At 42.9% G+C, this 18,153-nt stretch overlaps 1 protein-coding gene across 13 annotated transcripts in view; it reads right to left on the bottom strand.

The window, feature by feature from the left end:
- The window catches only part of SIRT6 (sirtuin 6), a 271,908-nt gene that overhangs the window by 203,774 nt on the left and 49,981 nt on the right, over window positions 1–18,153 (bottom strand). For 11 of the 13 annotated variants that reach the window (XM_073685335.1, XM_073685354.1, XM_073685270.1 and 8 more), the window contains one exon: window positions 658–840. The exons of the other annotated variants lie outside the window; for them this stretch is intronic. In XM_073685335.1, the coding sequence (XP_073541436.1) occupies window positions 658–840 (183 nt within the window). The remainder of the gene's footprint in view (window positions 1–657; window positions 841–18,153) is intronic. 13 annotated transcript variants of the gene reach the window in all.

Here is an 18,153-nt window from a genome sequence, read left to right as displayed (position 1 = left end):
TTATATCAGACAGCAATACCTCATTACTGCTGGCACAATTCATGGTCTATGAATGCCATGACAAGCTGTTAAACAGCTTTTCCCCCTGCTGGTGCACTGTAAATACCGCTGTCAAAGATTGAAAGATGCATCCTCAGCTTGTGAGTCTGCAAAGTCAGCGAGCCGCAAAAGGATAGAACTGTCCTCCCTATTGGGGCAAGGGATTAATGTCACCTCACTGAGCTAAGCTTTTTCCATAAGTCCAATTCAATGTGGTTTACATAAACAGCACAGTGATGCCCATTTGGCAGTTTTAAGCATCCCAAACACATGTGGCTTGGTAGGTATTCTATAATCAGAGACTGAGATGGGAATAACTATTTAATGGCTTTAAGAACTTTTGCATCTATTTATTCCTCCAACATATGTAAAATATGATAGATATATATATATATATATATATATATATATATATATATATATATATATATATATATATATATATATATATATAAATTAAGCATTTCATTCTTGTACTCATGAACGTCCACACATTTGAAATACTATATAACAAAATAATTCAATTGTTTGCATAACTTTCCCCTTATTTGAAAATTAAAATGTGAATACTGTAATTATGTCTTTATAAAATACAGAAATAGAAATGTTGCAGCATACCTTGGGAACCCTGATCTTACATGCAAGCCATCTATATTTTGGCTGATCAAAAACTTAAGGATACCAACTCTCTGTAGCTGCAGAAGAGTCATGTGTGTTGGAGATGGACGAGCAGTTTCAAATGTGGTGTCAAATTTAGGATTTAAGCCCTTTTCCTCCAATGTCCACACACCATTAGGACCTCTGAAAGAAAAAAGATTTGGTGTGAGTTTGATAAATCTATATTCATACTGGGTTTCCATAGTATGTTCAGTGTATGTGCCTGAAAATCTCTAAATTCAGCCACAGGATTCCATTGTCCAAATGCATACCAAAACGGTGCATACATTTGGGTAATAAATTGTAGAATTTGAGTTTTTCCGTGGCTGTACTGAAAAGTCTAGTCCACATTTTTAAACAGAAGCATCCACCAACAAAACATACACTTGACAGGTTAAAGAGCAACAAATAAAAGGGTGTGTAATGTGACACAGCTAAACTCAATTGAATTGTCCTTCCACTGCACAGATTCATGCAGGAGGTTACACCAGGAGATCAGAGCTGTATCATGACATTTCACAAACTGAGAAACTTACTTTATGCTATGGTGGGGGTCTTTTCTTCTTTCCTTTGAGTATCGATACCTGGTTATGATAGGTCAGCATCATACAGGGATAAAAAGTACATACCCCAAGTAAAAACTGTCTAAACACCCATAGGCGCAAAAAAAAGTTTTACTTTGATTTGAAGCCACTATTACATCCTGTGAACAGTTCAACATAAAAAAAAAAATGGTGAAAGGTTCTCAAATTTATTTAACAAGTGAAATTTTCATATATTTTGGCTTATGTGCAGTGCACATGCTGACATATGATGAGTGTAATTTAATCAAATGTGAAAAAACCCTAACACACCTATGAAGACATATTGTTAAACTTTTAACCATAACCTTAAAGATGTATTTTATACATGAAATTCCTATCTTACACTTTTTAAACTTCATAAAAGAAACTAAAAGTCTAATTTAATAGAATTTGCACTTCTCAATTTACAAACCTAAACTTTACATACTACATCAGTACACTGGGAGTCATGCTGCCCAAACCTGTCGGTCAAGCAAAGCGTGGCAGGGAGGAGCTAGAAGCAACCCCTTTTTCTCTAATAACCAACCATCCAAGACAGCACCGTAGGAGTAGGTCATCCTACCCTAATAAGGACAAGAAATACAAAGCGGTCAAACAGCCCCTCCCACACCCACTCTCCAGCATTTTTTCACACACAGGGCACAGGACACAGGACAACTCCATCCTTTTTGTGCCACCGGGTAAAGTTGGATGGCTGCAGGCTGAGGGCCTTCCCAAGCTACCCAGTCCTACTCCTATCCCTCCCCTATGTGCTGCAGTGTGCAATTACCAGAAGTGAAGTCAGATGCCGGGCGCTCCCATACAGCGTCAGTTCCAGTTGCGTCCCAAGCTAGAACACATGATCAATTTCGGAGCGGGTGCATATGGAGGTGCTTCAGCGACTGGATAGCCGCTAGTGACTGCAGCGAAACCCCTCTTGTTTTCACCTTTGGACCGAGGGAGGAGTCTCATCTGGTGAGATGAGGGCTCGCTGGGTCAGGTCACTTGTATATACAGTAGCGACCAAAAGGTTTACTTTTTTTTTTTTTTTTTTTTTTTTTTTAAAGTGTGATTACTTCTGTCTGGTTGTTGTGATGGCATTTTCCTGGTGATTTTCGTAAACTAGAAGCAAATGGTTGTCAGCTATAAGGTAGTAATTGTGTTTGACATTGTTTTATCCCTTTATGTGTTAGTTTTCAATATTTGCTGTGCCAAATATGTTTGGCATATTTTATCATGGGTAGTCGAAATTTGCCTAAATTTTCTTTATTATTTTTTGTGTTTTTAAGTTACAACACGGCAAAGACAAAGACAAATTTATCAACAAATGTCAGGAAGCTTATTATTATTCTAAGAATGAAGTCATGCAAAAGCCAAAAAGGAGGTAGCTATGGAATTCAACTGTTCTCAGAGTCGAGTGTCACGTATATTAAAGAAAGAAAAAGATTATGTTACAGCTAACGAACCTAAAAGTGGACAACCACGGAAAACTTCCTCCAAAGTTGATCACATTATTAAGAAAAAGTCAATATCTGATGTTCATAAAAGTGCTGTACAGATTACGCAAAAAAATGAAAGAAGAATACGGGGTGAAAGAGAGTTGCCAAACTGTGGAGCTACGGCTAGAGCAGTAGGGTTGAATGCACGAGTTCCAGTCAAGAAGCCTTTCATCTCTGCAAAGAACCGGAAGGTCCGACTTGAGTTTGTCAAAGAACACAGCCAATGGAAAGACAGATTGCTCTAAGCAGCTGTGGTCAGATGAATCCAAGTTCAATCTGTTTGGTAGTGATGCAAGCACTAAATATACCGCCCCGTTGGAAAACGTAATGATGTAAGGTACCAAACACCTACAGTGACACATGGTGGTGGCAATGTCATGGTTTGGGGCTGCTTTTCTGCATCTGCCATTGGCCCTCTGCATAGAATTGATGGGAAATATGAATGTTATCATGTACAAGGATATACTGGAGAACGTAATGCTGCTACGTTGTACAACTGAAGTAGGCAGGGGATGCAAATTTCAGCAAGACAATGATCCCAAGCACATATCCCATTTAGTCAAAAATTGGTTAGCAAAGAAAAATGTTCGACTGTTGCTATGGCCAAGCCAATCACCTGATTTAACCCCTTACTGACACTGTCAGCAATAGTACGTCCCTGTGCCCTGAGCCTCATGGACCAGGTACATACTATTAAGCACAAAGTGATCGCGCCCTTACAGAAGCTGTGCGGGGCAATCACCACTAGGTGTCAGCTGATTCTCACAGCTGATACCCGATGCTATGTGCCAGGAGCGGTCAAGCACTGCTCCCAGGACATTAAACCCCAAAATGCTGCAGATCGCAGCATTCCAGGAGCAAGGAGATGTAAGCGCGACTTACTTACCTAATCTCCGGTGTCCCGCGCTGTCTGTGCCATGGTGACCCGATGTCGTCATGACGACATCTGGGTCACCAGGAAGTTACTTGGATCATGCACAGTGCGAGATCAAAGTTACTTCTGCCACTGCAGAGCTGACACGCAGCATAGCATATGAAATGCTGCTGCATCTCTATGCTATACAAGCAATCAGCCTGCAAAAAATGAAAGTACCATAGCGGGACAAAGTGTAAAAGTAAAAAAAAAATGTCAGAAGGGGAATAAAGAAAATATGAAAAAATAATCAAAAAAATCACACACACACACACACACACACACACACACACACACACACACACACACACACACACACACAGTAAAAAACAAAAGTTTGGACACACCTCATTTAAAGATAATTCTGTATTTTCATGACAGCTGATAGTCCTACTGAATACACTGTTAGAATTTGTATTATGGCAAGAAAAAAGCAGCCAAGTAAAGAAAAACAAGTGGCCATCATTATTTTAAGAAATGAAGGTCAGTCAGTCCGAAAAATTGGGCAAACTTTGAAAGTGTCCCCAAGTGCAGTTGCAAAAACCATCAAGCGCTACAAAGAAACTGGCTCACATTAGGACCGCCCCAGGAAAGGAAGACCAAGAGTCACCTCTGCTTCTGAGGATAAGTTTATCCGAGTCACCAGTCTCAGAAATCGCAGGTTGACAGCAGCTCAGATTAGAGACCAGGTCAATGCAAAATTGAAAGTAAAGGTAGCACTCACCAACAGTTCCAAAGATGTCCTTTATTTGTACTAACAGTACATATTGACTGGCGGCGTAGGACGGAGACCCCTAAGGGGGAGTGAGGGAGAGGACGATGGCCGTTTCGCTCCCTTCCGGAGCTTCAATGGGTCCCATGTGAAGTGAACACCTAATTACTGCTTTTTAAACAGCCGGCATGTTACACACATTGATACATACACGTGCAATATAATTAGTGTGTTAAAATCAATACATGCTTTCTGTGACTGAACTGCGATATTATTAAGATGAACAAATACATAGAAAGTACATTAAATAACATACTTTGGATTGTGGAAGTGAGGTTCAAAGGACCCCAATCCTTTGCTTATCCCTTGCCAAATTAACTTATTCAAGTGTATACGTGAAGCTTTGATATCGGACAGACAGTCAGATACTGAACTTCTCTTGAAGAGAAATGGCGCAGGAAAGATGTGTTTATTATTCCAGCATAACATATATATGTTCAGTATAAAGGAAGGTCCCAATAGCGTGTCGCCCTGAGGCAATTGAGCAATCACAGTGGTGTCTGGCCCATGGTATAGATAAGTCTCATTATGTTTTCCTATGGGGTTAAGTGTTTCCTCCCCAGATATTCTCCTCATTCGTCAGGATATTCTCTTGGGAGGTGTCATGTTGAATCCTTTTTCTCGTCTCCTTCTTGTAAACAATTTGAAAGTTCACCTTTATAACCAATTCCAACTAGTCCTTTCAGGATATTTATATAGTGACACGAGTACAGATATCTGATATATATATATCAAGGTTTTCATAATATATATTAAAGTAAGGGTATATATGACTAAGTGATATCCAATATAAGAAATATATGCAAAACAAGATTGATAACATATAACAGAATATAAGTATAGATATTTAGTATACATCAGAGTTTCATATAATGTTTTTAGTAGATTTCAGAATCTTATCTTTAACCCCTTAATAACATCTGACGTACTAATACGCGTCTGTGCCCTGGGACTTAAGAGCCAGACCCGTATTAGTACGTCATCGCGATCGCGCGCGCACACAGGCTGTGCGGGCGCGATCGCCGCCGGGTGTCAGCTGATTGTCACAGCTGACACCCGGTACTATGTGCAGGGAGCGGTCTTGCACCGCTCCCAGCACATTAACCCCCGCGATGCTGCGATCGAAGTCGATCGAAATCGATCGCGGCATTGCGGGGGCAAGGGGAGGTGATCGGCGATACTCACCTCCTCTTCCGGCTTCCAGCGCAGTCTGCAGCGGCTTCCCGGGTGTTGCCATGACGACCCGATGTCGTCATGACAACATCCGGGTCACCAGAGAGCAGGAAGATTGCTTGGACATGCGCAGTGCATCTCCAAGCAATCTTCACACTGTGCATTTCTGACAGCTTGCATGGCATAGGGATGGTGCTCCATTCCTGTGCCATGCAGGCGATCAGAAAAAAAAAAAGTGAAAGTCCCAGAGTGGGACAAAGTAATAAAGTGTATAAACTGTGTGAAAGTGGAAAAAAAAAAAAATGTGCAAAAATATTATAAAAAAATAAAAAAAATAATACACCAAAAATAAAAATATAATGTACCCATCAATAAATATTATTATAAAAAAAATAAAAAAAAAAACAATAAAAGTACACATATTTGGTATCGCCGCGTCCGGAACAACCTGACCTATAAAACTGTCCCACTAGTTAACCCCTTCAGTGAACACAGTAAAAAAAATAATAAAAAAACGAAGCAAAAAACAATGCTTTATCACCATACCGCCAAACAAAAAGTGGAATAACACGCGATCAAAAAGACGCATATAAATAAAAATGATACCGCTTAACACGTCATCTCGTCCCGCAAAAAACAAGCCGCCATACAGCTCCATCAGCCGAAAAATAAAAAAGTTATAGCTCTCAGAATAAAGCGATACTAAAAAATATTTTTTTCTATAAAATAGCTTTTATTGTGTATAAGCGCCAAAACATAGAAAAATGATACAAATGTGGTACCGCTGTAAACGTACTGACCCGAAGAGTAAAGCTGCCTCATCAATTTTACCACACGCGGAACAGAATAAAAAAAAAAAAAAAAAAAAACAATTCCTGAATTGTTGGTTTTTGTTTATTCTGCCTCCCAAAAATCGGAATAGAAAGCGATCAAAAAATGTCACGTGCCTGAAAATGGCACCAATAACAACGTCAAGTCATCCCGCAAAAAACGAGCCGTCACATGACTGTCTGCCAAAATCTGGAAAAATTATAGCTCAAAATATGGCGATGCAAAAACTAGATTTTACAAAAAATGCGTCTTTTAGTGTGTGACAGCTGTCAGTCATAAAAACCCCATATGATTCTGGCATTGCTGTAATCGCACCGACCCGAAGAATAAAGTCGTCTAATCACTTATACCGCACAAGGAACGGCGTCAAAAATAAACTCTTGGGTTAGGATTGGGCTAGGGTTAGGGCTGGGGTTGGGATTTTTTTCAAAAGTAAGAAAAAAAGATGACGATATGGCGACTAGTGTTGAGAGCAAGTGCTTGCTACTTGAGTTTGCATCGGGTGCTCTGGTATGCATTGAGTATCGTGGGTATTTGAGTGACATGCTCGAGTCTCTGCCCCATATGCTTCGCGGTCAAAAAACTTTACGGGGATTGCCTGCCATGCACGAGCGATCCCCGCATGTTTTTTTTTGGGTGTCTAATAACCGTGAAACATGCGGAGCAGGGACTCGAGCATGTCACTCGAGCACACGCTGTACATGGTGCATACCTGAGTACCCGATGCAAACTCAAGTAGCGAGCACTTGCGCTCAAAAATAATGACAACTTATTCAATATGATGACCTAATGTAAACAAATAATGTGCCGTACCTCTGGGTTCAAAATGTTCACTATACACCTTAATAAAATCCTTGAGGGGTATAGTTTCCAAAATGGGGACACTTGTGGGGGAGCTCCACTGTTTAGGCACATCACAGGCTCTCCAAACGCGACATGGTGTCCGCTAACAAATTGAATGGAAAATCGGCTCAAATTGTTAGCGGACGCCATGTTGCGTTTGGAGAGCCCCTGTGTGCCCAAACATTGGAGCTCCCCCACAAGTGACCCCATTTTGGAAACTAGACCCCCCAAGGCACCTATCTAGATTCATAGTGAGCACTTGGAACCCCCAGGTGCTTCACAAATTGATTCGTAAAAATGAAAAAGTGAAAAAAAAAACACTTTTTCATTTTTATGAATCAATTTGTGAAGCACCTGGGGTTCCAAGTGCTCACTATGAATCTAGATAGGTGCCTTGGGGGGTCTAGTTTCCAAAATGGGGTCACTTATGGGGGAGCTCCAATGTTTGGGCACACAGGGACTCTCTAAATGCAACATGGTATCCGCTAACAAATTGAATGGAAAATCGGCTCAAATTGTTAGCGGACACCACATTGCGTTTGGAGAGCCCCTCTGTGCCCAAACTTTGGAGCTCCCCCACAAGTGACCCCATTTTGGAAACTAGACCCCCCAAGGCACCTATCTAGATGCATTGTGAGCACTTGGAACCCTCAGGTGCTTCACAAATTGATTCATAAAAATGAAAAAGTGTTTTTTTTTTTCACTTTTTCATTTTTACGAATCAATTTGTGAAGCACCTGGGGGTTCCAAGTGCTCACTATGCATCTAGAAAGGTGCCTTGGGGGGTCTAGCTTCCAAAATGGGGTCACTTGTGGGGGAGCTCCAAAGTTTGGGCACACATGGGCTCTCCAAACACAACATGGCGTCCGCTAATTATTCAAGCAAATTTTACAATCAAAAAGTCAAATGGCGCTCCTTCCCTTCCGAGCCCTGCCGTGCGCCCAAACAGTGTTTTTTCCCCAAATATTGGGCATCTGCGTGCCCAGGGGAAATTGCACAACAAATTTTGGGGTCCATTTTTTCTTGTTACCCCTGTTAAAATAAAAAAAAAATGGGTCTAAAGTAACATTTTTTGTGAAAAAAGTTAAATGTTAATTTTTTTCTTCCACATTCAAAAAATTCCTGTGAAGCACCTGAAGGGTTAATAAAGTTCTTGAATGTGGTTTTGGAGCACCTTGAGGGGTGCAGTTTTTAGAATGGTGTCACTTTTGGGTATTTTCTGTCATAAAGACCTCTCAAAGTGACTTCAAATGTGATGTGGTCCCTAAAAAAATGGTTTTGTAAATTTTGTTGGAAAAATGAGAAATCGCTGGTCAACTTTTAACCCTTATAGCTCCCTAACAAAAAAAAATTTTGGTTCCAAAATTGTGCTTATGTAAAGTAGACATGTGGGAAATGTTATTTATTAAGTATTTTGTGTGACATATCGCTCTGATTTCAGGTCTTAAAAATTCAAATTTTGAAAATTGCAAAATTTTCAAAATTTTCGCCAAATTTCCGTTTTTTTCACAAATAAACGCAAGTGATATCGAAGAAATTTTTCCACAATCATGAAGTACAATATGTCACGAAAAAACAATCTCAGAATCAGGGGGATCCGTTGAAGCGTTCCAGAGTAATTACCTCATAAAGTGACAGTGGTCAGAATTGTAAAAATTGGCCCGGTCATTAACGTGCAAACCACCCGCGGGGCTTAAGGGGTTAACAGTCCCCCATAAAACCATTTTTGAAACCCTTCATTAGACCCCCTCTCTGCTCAGCACTTGTAGAAATACATAGCAAAGATTTCACACAAAAGAATATAGAGGTTACATTTAATAATATAAACTCTAGATATAAGTAAATGAATCCTGCTTTCACAGCTCCCTTCTCCCTTGGCAGTGGGTGAACGCTCCAGCCGAAGTGCAAACACACAGACCCGCCCACGTACTTCTCCGCCCCTAGTGGGAGGAGCCAGCCGAGGCCGGATTCCCCAGACAAGCCCGTCCGCTGCACTGCCGGATGGACACGAGCACACAAACCACGACAAACAAGGGAACTATACAGCTGCCACAATCAAGTGTTAAGGCCTCTTCACACACAACAAGATCGCCAGCGAAATCGCTACTGCGCGACGGGGCCTTTAGACTTATTACTTAAGACTGACTGTTTAATCTGGATTGTTGTCAAAGATTCTTCTATCCAGTTATTAGTTTCCTCATCAGTCATTACCATTATAGGATCCACAGTTTTTTGTATTAATTTCCGTATACAAGCAACAACACATGCCATCATCGCTAGAAAAATCATTATTACAAGAATTGCCATCCACACCTGATCTAACCATTTCTGCCAGCCACTCATCCATGAGAAATACTGGTCCCATGGATCCTTGATCCCTGAATTTTCTTTAAATTCTTCTGATAAACTAGTAAGTTTCTTTAGAGCAATTGTTACTTTGCCTGTAGGGCCAACATTATCTGGAATATAGGTACAACAAGAGTCCCCGAACATCTTACATACGCCCCCTTTTTCCGCTAAAATCATATCCAGGGCCATTCTATTCTGGTATGCCATTACTGATGTAGGACCTAGCTGATCTGTCAAACCCTGTAGGGCATCTTTAGTAGCATTTACAAATCTCTGCTGGTTATAATACAGATAATTAATCCAATCTACATTCTTGTTGATAGTTACCAGGGGCATGACAAAGGATTCAAATCCTGCTTTAACTTGATCTCTGGCTTTAAACTCTTCTGGTAACCCCCTTGGCACTCCTATAGCATCAATATAGACATGGGGATCCAAATTTCCTTTGATATTTATTCCCACTCCCCTTGTCCTATGGAGACCTTCTGATTTATTGACACCCTCTCCTTCTGTTACTATATGAAAAGGCATGATAGATTTGGCCAATGCACACTGTCCTGTCCAATCACCTTCAAGTCTGGACCTAATTTTCATATCTCCACATATCCAGAAAACATCTGCCACAGATTGGATCTGATTAGCGATTTGTTTCTTAGTGGCATTGCTAAACCTGGCACAATACCCTTCAGTAAAATTCCCTAGAAATCTACCAGTTCCTTCATTGTGAAAACAAGTGTAATTACCTTTATAGATAGTAATACCATTAACTGAACTGGGTGCCTTGGTAACAATAGGATATTTCTGCTTCCATTTCTCACATACAGAGTCATCAGAAGACTGATTAGTAAATAAACTTAGAAAACATTTTTTCTATTTCAGATGGTACATTCAGAGGGACAGAGCCTAAATGGGGTCTAGCTCCTGCACACACAAAGCAATTAGATTTATTATATTGGTTGGCCGTATATTTCATCCATTCTAACCATACATTAGTCTCTGAAAACCCTGTTTCAATAGCAAAAACATCTTCAAAAGTAGGGTTCATGATTGCAGTCATTCCTAGGAAAGTTGGAATGTGCGGCATCAGGCGATTTGGATTTATAGGTTTCAATGACTTCTGATAGGGTTGCCACTCAGGCGAGTTCATGTCAGCTAATTAAACTTCCCGAGATCAGAACAACCATAGAAACCTCCACTTATACATGTTCCCATCACATATAATCCTACATCTCCAGGTTGGGGAGAGTCAATATTTAAAATTAGGGGGTTACAACTTCCTATGTTCCCACAATTACGTGTTGTCTGCTGTTTGGTGAGGGTCATTCTGATAAGGAGGGATCTTCGTTTAGTGTCCTGCTTGTTTAGTGCTACTTGAGGTCTGTACCCCCAATCATCCCCTGTGTTCCACCCAGCCGCTTTCCATGAACTACAACTCTCTCCCCATCCCCCTTCTGTTACACATATATATTGTTGCCCTCTCCTTAATTGGGCGGTCCTACCCATTTGTGGGGCATATTCATGATAACAGGGAACAATGCTACAATAATCAAATCTAAACGTTGCCACTTGAATGCTGGTGGCATTATACCAGAAGGTAGGTACACCTCCTGTTTTAGTAATTGCTACCTGGGACTCGGAATTCTGAGCGCTCACAAAAACAATGAAGAAAAAGATATATATTTTCATGGCTGTGCTGGTGCTGGGGTCTTCTTGCAATGTGAAGCGTGAATCCAAGTGGCCTTCACTTCGACCTTGACTGATGTAGGTGTCACCAAGATCACTTGGAATGGGCCCTCGTATCTGGGATCCAGGCAGGACTTCCGGAAGTGCTTCTTAACGACCACCCAGTCTCCAGGTTTGATTGAGTGAGTATGCTCGTCACTGTCAGGATCTGGGATAGAAGACAAGACTGCAGCGTGTGTTATTGCAAGTTCTTTGGACAATTGTATTACATAGTTAACAATGGTATCACTACCTGCAACCATCTCTTGGGGGAAATACCCTCCCAACCTTGGGGCTCCCCCAAACAAAATCTCATAGGGAGTCAGTTTGTGTTGGCCTGTCGGGGTGTTTCTGATTGAGTACCGGGCAATGGGAAGACCGTCTGGCCAGGGAATTTGTGTCTCCTGATTAATCTTCAACAATTTGGGACTTTAAAGTACCATTCAGTCTCTCAACCTTCCCACTACTTTTGGGATTGTAAGGCGTATGAAGACCTAAGCTGGTTCCTACCATACGCCACAGATCCCTGTAGAGTTGGGCCGTGAATGCTGGTCCCTGGTCACTTTCTACTACTTCTGGTACCCCAAACCTACACACAACCTCTGTCATCAGTTTCTTAGCTGTGGAGCGGGCTGTCATGTTAGTGACTGGGTAGGCCTCAGGCCAGCCTGAAAACATATCCACCTTCACCAGAACGTATACATATTTTCCTACTTTGGGCATCTGAATATGGTCAACTTGGATTCTCTGAAATGGGTATAGTGGTTTTGCCAGATGTTTTGGTGGAGTCTTCTCTGTTTTTCCTGGACTGCAAGTTGCACAGATCAAGCAGGCCTTTGTGTATCGCAGAATGGGTGTTGATATTCCAGGTGCCAAGTATAATTTGTTTATCTTTTGGAACATCTGATCTTTTCCCAGGTGTGTGGCTCCATGGGCCCATGAGATTGCCGCTGGATAGTGTTCGTGGAAGGCATACTCTTGGACCCAACATCCATAGGCCATACTTGTCCTGCTTGGCTCCCGACTTTTTCCACTCTTCTTTTTCTTCTGCTTCAGCTTCTGCCTGATGTTTGTATAGTAAGGTCCATGATGGTGTTATATGTTCATTCTCATTCTGATCTTGGATTTGTCTCTGACTTCTTGTCATAACCATTGTTTGGGCTGGGATTTGTTGTTCCTGCTGTGCCACTTCTGCTGTCTCTTTCCCTGGGCACCACTGAAGGGCCGCATCCTTGGCTGCTTCATCTGCATAATGATTACCCAGGGCTTCTTCTGTATCCAAGCGTCTGTGTGCTCGGACCTTGATTACAGCTATTTCTTCTGGAAACTTCAATGCCTCCAAAAGGTCTTTTACAAGATCTGCATGCTTAATGGGTGTCCCGGTGGCTGTAAGAAATCCTCTGTTCTTCCACAGATAACAGAAATCATGTGCCACACCAAAAGCATAATTCGAATCTGTATAGATATTAATCTTCTTGCCCTCCCCTGCCTTGCAAGCCTCTGAGTGCAACTAGCTCCGCCTCCTGAGCTGACATGGACGGGGGCAATGGGCCTACCGAGATAGGCTGGTCCATTGTGACCACTGCGTAGCCCGTGTGGAATCTTCTTGCTTTATCAGCAAACCTAGAACCATCCGTCCACATCTGGAGGTCTGGATTGGGGAGGGGCTCTTCTTGGATCTTCAAATTATGTTGTGCTTCTGACATCATCTGCTCAATGCAATCATGCTCAAGAAGATCTTCTATGTTCGAGCAGTTTGGGTCAAAATCATGTGGCCTGAGATTAACGGGAGAATTGTCCACATCATCCCCCCTGGAAAGAGGCAGCAGAGTGGCAGAGTTGAGTACTGTACATCTGTGGAGAGTGATGTTCTCAGGAAGCAAAATGGAACACTCAAAACGGACATGTCTTTGCGCAGATAGGAATCTTGGCTGTGTCTGAGCAAGGATAGCCTTGAGGTCATGAGGAGCCATAACGCGGGTTTCATGTCCGAGGATCACATCAGCCGTCTTGTCAAGAAGCAAGTGTGCAGCCTGAACAGCTCTGAGACATGAGGGGGCGGCTCTGGCAACAGGATCAAGCCTTGCCGAGTAGTAGGCAACGGGTCTCATGCTGCCTCCATGTTTCTGGGCGAGAACTCCAGAGGCATGTCCCTTGACTTCGTGTACAAACAGGTAGAAGGGCTTGGTATAAACAGGTATGCCCAAGGCTGGGGCAGATAAGATGGCTTCTTTTAGCTTCTCAGAGGAGTCATACAGCTGGCTGGGTATGTTATGACCATAGGCAACAAGATTACCTTCTCTTAGGGCATCATAGAGAGGTTGCATGAGTCTTGAAGCATAGGGGATCCATTGTCTACAGTAGGCAACGAGGCCTAAGAAGGCTTGGAGTTGTTTATACCCTTTAGGGAAAGGTATATCCACAATGGCTTGTTTTCTTTCATCCGTTAAATGTCGGAGGCCCTGAGATAGACAATGGCCTAAAAAGACAACCTTCTGGTGGCACCATTGAACCTTGTCCTTGAAGACTTTACAGTTCTGTGCAGCAAGATGTAGAAGGAGATCAAGAGATAGACTCTCACAATCCTCGAAGGTTGGGGCACAGAGAAGAAGGTCATCAACATACTGTAGCAGCGTAGAGTCTGGATGTGAATCTTTCCATGGTTGGAGACATACCGACAAGGCCTGAGTGAATTGATTTGGAGAATTCTGAGCTCCCTGTGGCATTACTGTCCAAGTGAATTGGGACCCTTGAAAAGTAAAGGCAAACAAAAAACGACTGTCTTCGTGGAGCGGTACGCTGAAAAAAGCATTTGCAAGATCAGTAACGGTAAAGTGCGTAGCATCTGGGGGTACTCCAGAAAGAAGAGTGTGTGGGTTTGGGACCACTGGAGATTCCAACACTGTTGCTTCATTGACAGCTCTGAGATCTTGTACTAGTCTAAATTTATCTGGCTGACCTTTCACTGGTTTCTTTACTGGAAACAAGGGTGTGTTGCAGGGAGAAACGCATCTGACGAGAGCACCATTCTTTAATAGAGCCATGATCTGTTCTTTGAGAGAAGATTCATGTATTACCTTGAGAGGGTATTGGGGCACTCGGGGTAATTGTGCCCCTTCCTTCAGTCACACAGAAACAGGGGGTACCCTGAGGCACCCAATATCATCTGGTCCTTTTGACCAGAGATGATCGGGTACTTGGGGGACAATGTGGTCTGGTACTCCATATCCCATTGTTAATTCAAAAAGAAGCAGAGGCACGGCTTGGAGCACACACATCTTCATCTTGAAGTATATCCTCCGTGCGCGGATTGTGTAGGATCAACTGGAGACCTGTAGAAGTGTATTGGATATTTGCTCGTAACCTGGCGAGTAGGTCAGCTCCAAGGATATTAACAGGGCAGGTGCGGGAGACAACCAACCTGGCGAGCACCTCTTCATAGGGTCCAATCTGTACCAGTTGAGTCAAATGGGCTTTAGTAGGATTCCCATCCACCCCTACGCACGTAATAAAGTCTTTAGTAGTCATATTAGAAAATGGCAACTCATCATGGCGTATAACAGTCCTGGCAGCGCCCGTGTCAACCATAAATTCAAGCGTTTGTCCTTCCACCTGTAAGGGTACCTTGGGACACGTGAAGCCAGATTTAGACACCATTGTTGACACGAGACCGCCGAATTCCTATGGCTGGGAGTGAGGCTGATTCCTTGCATCTTGATGTGGTCTGTAATCTTGTCCTGTGGATTGTCTTGATCTCGGGTGCGGGTTACAAAAATTTCTAGGCGTTCTACAATCATTCCTCATGTGGCCAATCTTGCCACATCTATAGCAGGGGCCAGTAAAAGATCTTTGTTGCCTTCCTTGATAAAATTGTTGTGGTGGGTAATAAACAACTGGAGTCTGGTGCAAGGAGTATTGCTGTCCCTGTGGCTGGCCATAGGGAACTTGGCACGGGTCTGCTGAGATATTGGGCATCATGGGATAATCTTCTTCATCTGTAGTTAACATGGCAGTGACTGCTTTCTTCTGCTTTGGAGTAATCTTTTGGAATCCTTTAGCTATAAGCACTGCAGTTATCATATCTAGAGTCTCGATTTCTGGCCTAGCCAAAGTGATCAGTTTCTTAAGGTCATCTCTAAGACCACGAACAAAGGAAGAAACTAAAATACCCTGCTGAACTTTAATTTGTTCACTGAAGCCCAAGTCTTGGAACATTTGAGTCATTCTGGCTGCATACCTTTCCACTGATTCTTTCTCTTCCTGCGTAATATCTGTTAAATTGGTCGACTGGTCGCTTAATTTCTCCTGGGCCCATGTTTTAAGTTGCTGGCAGAAATCCTGTCCCAATTCCCATGTAGTATCAGAGACTAACCGGGCATCATCCAGAGATCTTTCTATTACTGGCCAATATGCATCTCCTACTTTAACAGACACAAGGGAGGACAAATCTTGCCACGTAGCTGAATATGTCTTCTGAATAGCCAAAACTGCACGGTAGAAAGGCATGGGTTGTTTCTCTGGGTCTGGCAATTGGTTGCAGAGTGTCATGGCCTGAGTCGGTGTGAATTTTACATACATGATCGGTTCTGGTTTGCCAAGAGCAGGTGGTGGCGTGATAGGTTTAAGGGTTAAATTAGATGGTGGTCTAGGTATTCCTGGCAGCAACTCTTCATCCCCATCATTTTTAATTGGTACTGGTGTGATGGGAGTCACATGTGTTTGACAAGCATCTTTCATTGCCCTTGCAGTGTCAGTCTGTTTACTGACTAGACGTATCTCGGTTAGATGGCAAGAAGGCTTAGAGGCCTCTTCTATCACTGTCTGTACTAGCTCCCTTGCACATGCTCTGACTGGGTATCCAAAGATACCGGAGCTAATTAAAGGAAGTGCTATAGTCTTAATGCCAGCAGTCTTGTTTCTAATGTCTAATGCTGCATGTACAGTCTGGCGCAAGAGCCGTGCACTATTATCTGGATAGGAAGGGTCATAGATGGGCCCCACTGCATGAATAATAGTGTTACAGGGTAAATCGCCTGATTCTGTAACTGTGACCATTCCTGGCTGGAAGGGACCATGTCGTCGTAAAATATTATCACGTTCCCTTTGAATACTGTCTCCCCCTGCCATAACAATATCTCTAACCAGACCACCCCTGTGCTGCAGGTGGCTATTGGTAGCATTCACTATAGCATCCACCCGCTGAGTGACCATGTTCCCTACACCCACAGAGATTAGTACCCCGGCCCCTGTCTGTCCCTGGGTAATCATTTTCTCAAAAATAGGATCCCAGTCCTCTGGGGGGCCTGACACAAAGCTACCATGATCCACATGTTGATATGATGGGGCAACAGATGGAGCCCCTTCATCTGACTGAGGGACAGGTGATGTAAGAGCTGGGAACATTGGTGTCAGAGGTGGGGGAGATGCTGATGTAGATTGCTGAGGTGGGGTGTAATATTGTCCTTGCATAGTCACAACCGGATATATAGAAACTGGTGGAGGAACTAATTGGGCATTAGGCTTTGGAATATCTGTCGTCTCATTGTTATCAGGCTTTCCGGGTAGAGTAAGATGGCCGCCACAGGAAGTACCTGTGGGTGGGACTTCCTTTGAGTCATGCATGCCAAAGGTGGGAGGGCACCTGCATGGTGTGTCTGTCCGGGAGCAGTCAAGAGAAGGCGCTGTGGCTACAAAGTCAGTGGGGATGGGGGATGGTCTATGAACTCCACAATGTAAACCATTGTCCCCAGAGTCTAAAGTTTGCACATCACTCCTAGAACATGTCCACCCCCTGAGGCCATTATAAGGTGGTGGCTCAACAGTTTTCAAAGCAACATTAAAAACATGGGGCTTAACATACATGTAATATACATCATTATCATCTGTTCTCTCTTCCTCTTCCCATGCCTCTTTAGCTATGTCATTTGCTATACGACCCCAGACCATAGCCGCAGATAATAAACCGGTATCCTCTAATTTACCCTTCTTTTCCTTTAAAGCTATTTTCCACAGCCCTGGCTGAAGTCTTCCCCTCTTATTCATTCCTACAATGTCCATTAACTGTTTAACTCTAGCAATATACTCGACTCCTTCCCTGTCAGCTACCAGTGTCTGAGCCGTATAGCTGTTATTCGACACCTTGGCTTCCTTTGTGAACAGTCTCAAGAATTTCTGCATGGCTGACGAATGTTGACACAGTACAAACAGAAAGACGGACCAGACAGACAAAGTGAATTCTTGTGTCAGTATGACTCAATGAAACAGAATAATCTCCTTATATAAACAATAACGGCAGTTACCAGCTGGCCAGCCTGGCTTCTATACCCCCCCCCCCCTCGTGCGTTCTATCTTCCAAGAACAGGACGTTTTCTAGGGAGCGATACAGAACTGCAAAATTTATTTATTTTTTTTTATTTTACTTCTCACATCATCCTCCCTACGTTCTCTCAAGAACAGGAGGTATATGGGGATGCAATGTGAGATTACACCCAGGAGAGTACTTTTGTTCACAAGCCACACACGACAGCCCATCCACTAAGTCAGTCTCAAACATAAACAAATTAGAATAGGCAAAGGTTACAGTGGATTGGAATGCAAGTGGGTTTCGATAACACCAGCAGGGTCACACCTACCCCCACTTAAGGATTGCCACAACAGACCGACTCGTGCCCTCTGCTAATCTATGAACGACTGGAAACACAAGCAAGTCTGTAATTACAGTGTAATTAAACTAGACTTACCGTGTAAGGGGGGTGATCAGGCCCATCCAGTCATCCACGATCCACAGCTGGA

This window comes from Phyllobates terribilis, unplaced genomic scaffold (genome assembly GCF_046119375.1).
Source record: "Phyllobates terribilis strain yellow unplaced genomic scaffold, ASM4611937v1 Scaffold_1__5_contigs__length_1240528914, whole genome shotgun sequence".
Taxonomy (NCBI): domain Eukaryota; kingdom Metazoa; phylum Chordata; class Amphibia; order Anura; family Dendrobatidae; genus Phyllobates; species Phyllobates terribilis.
The sequence above is the reverse complement of the archived record's forward strand: the minus strand, read 5'-3'. Positions and strand labels throughout refer to the sequence as shown.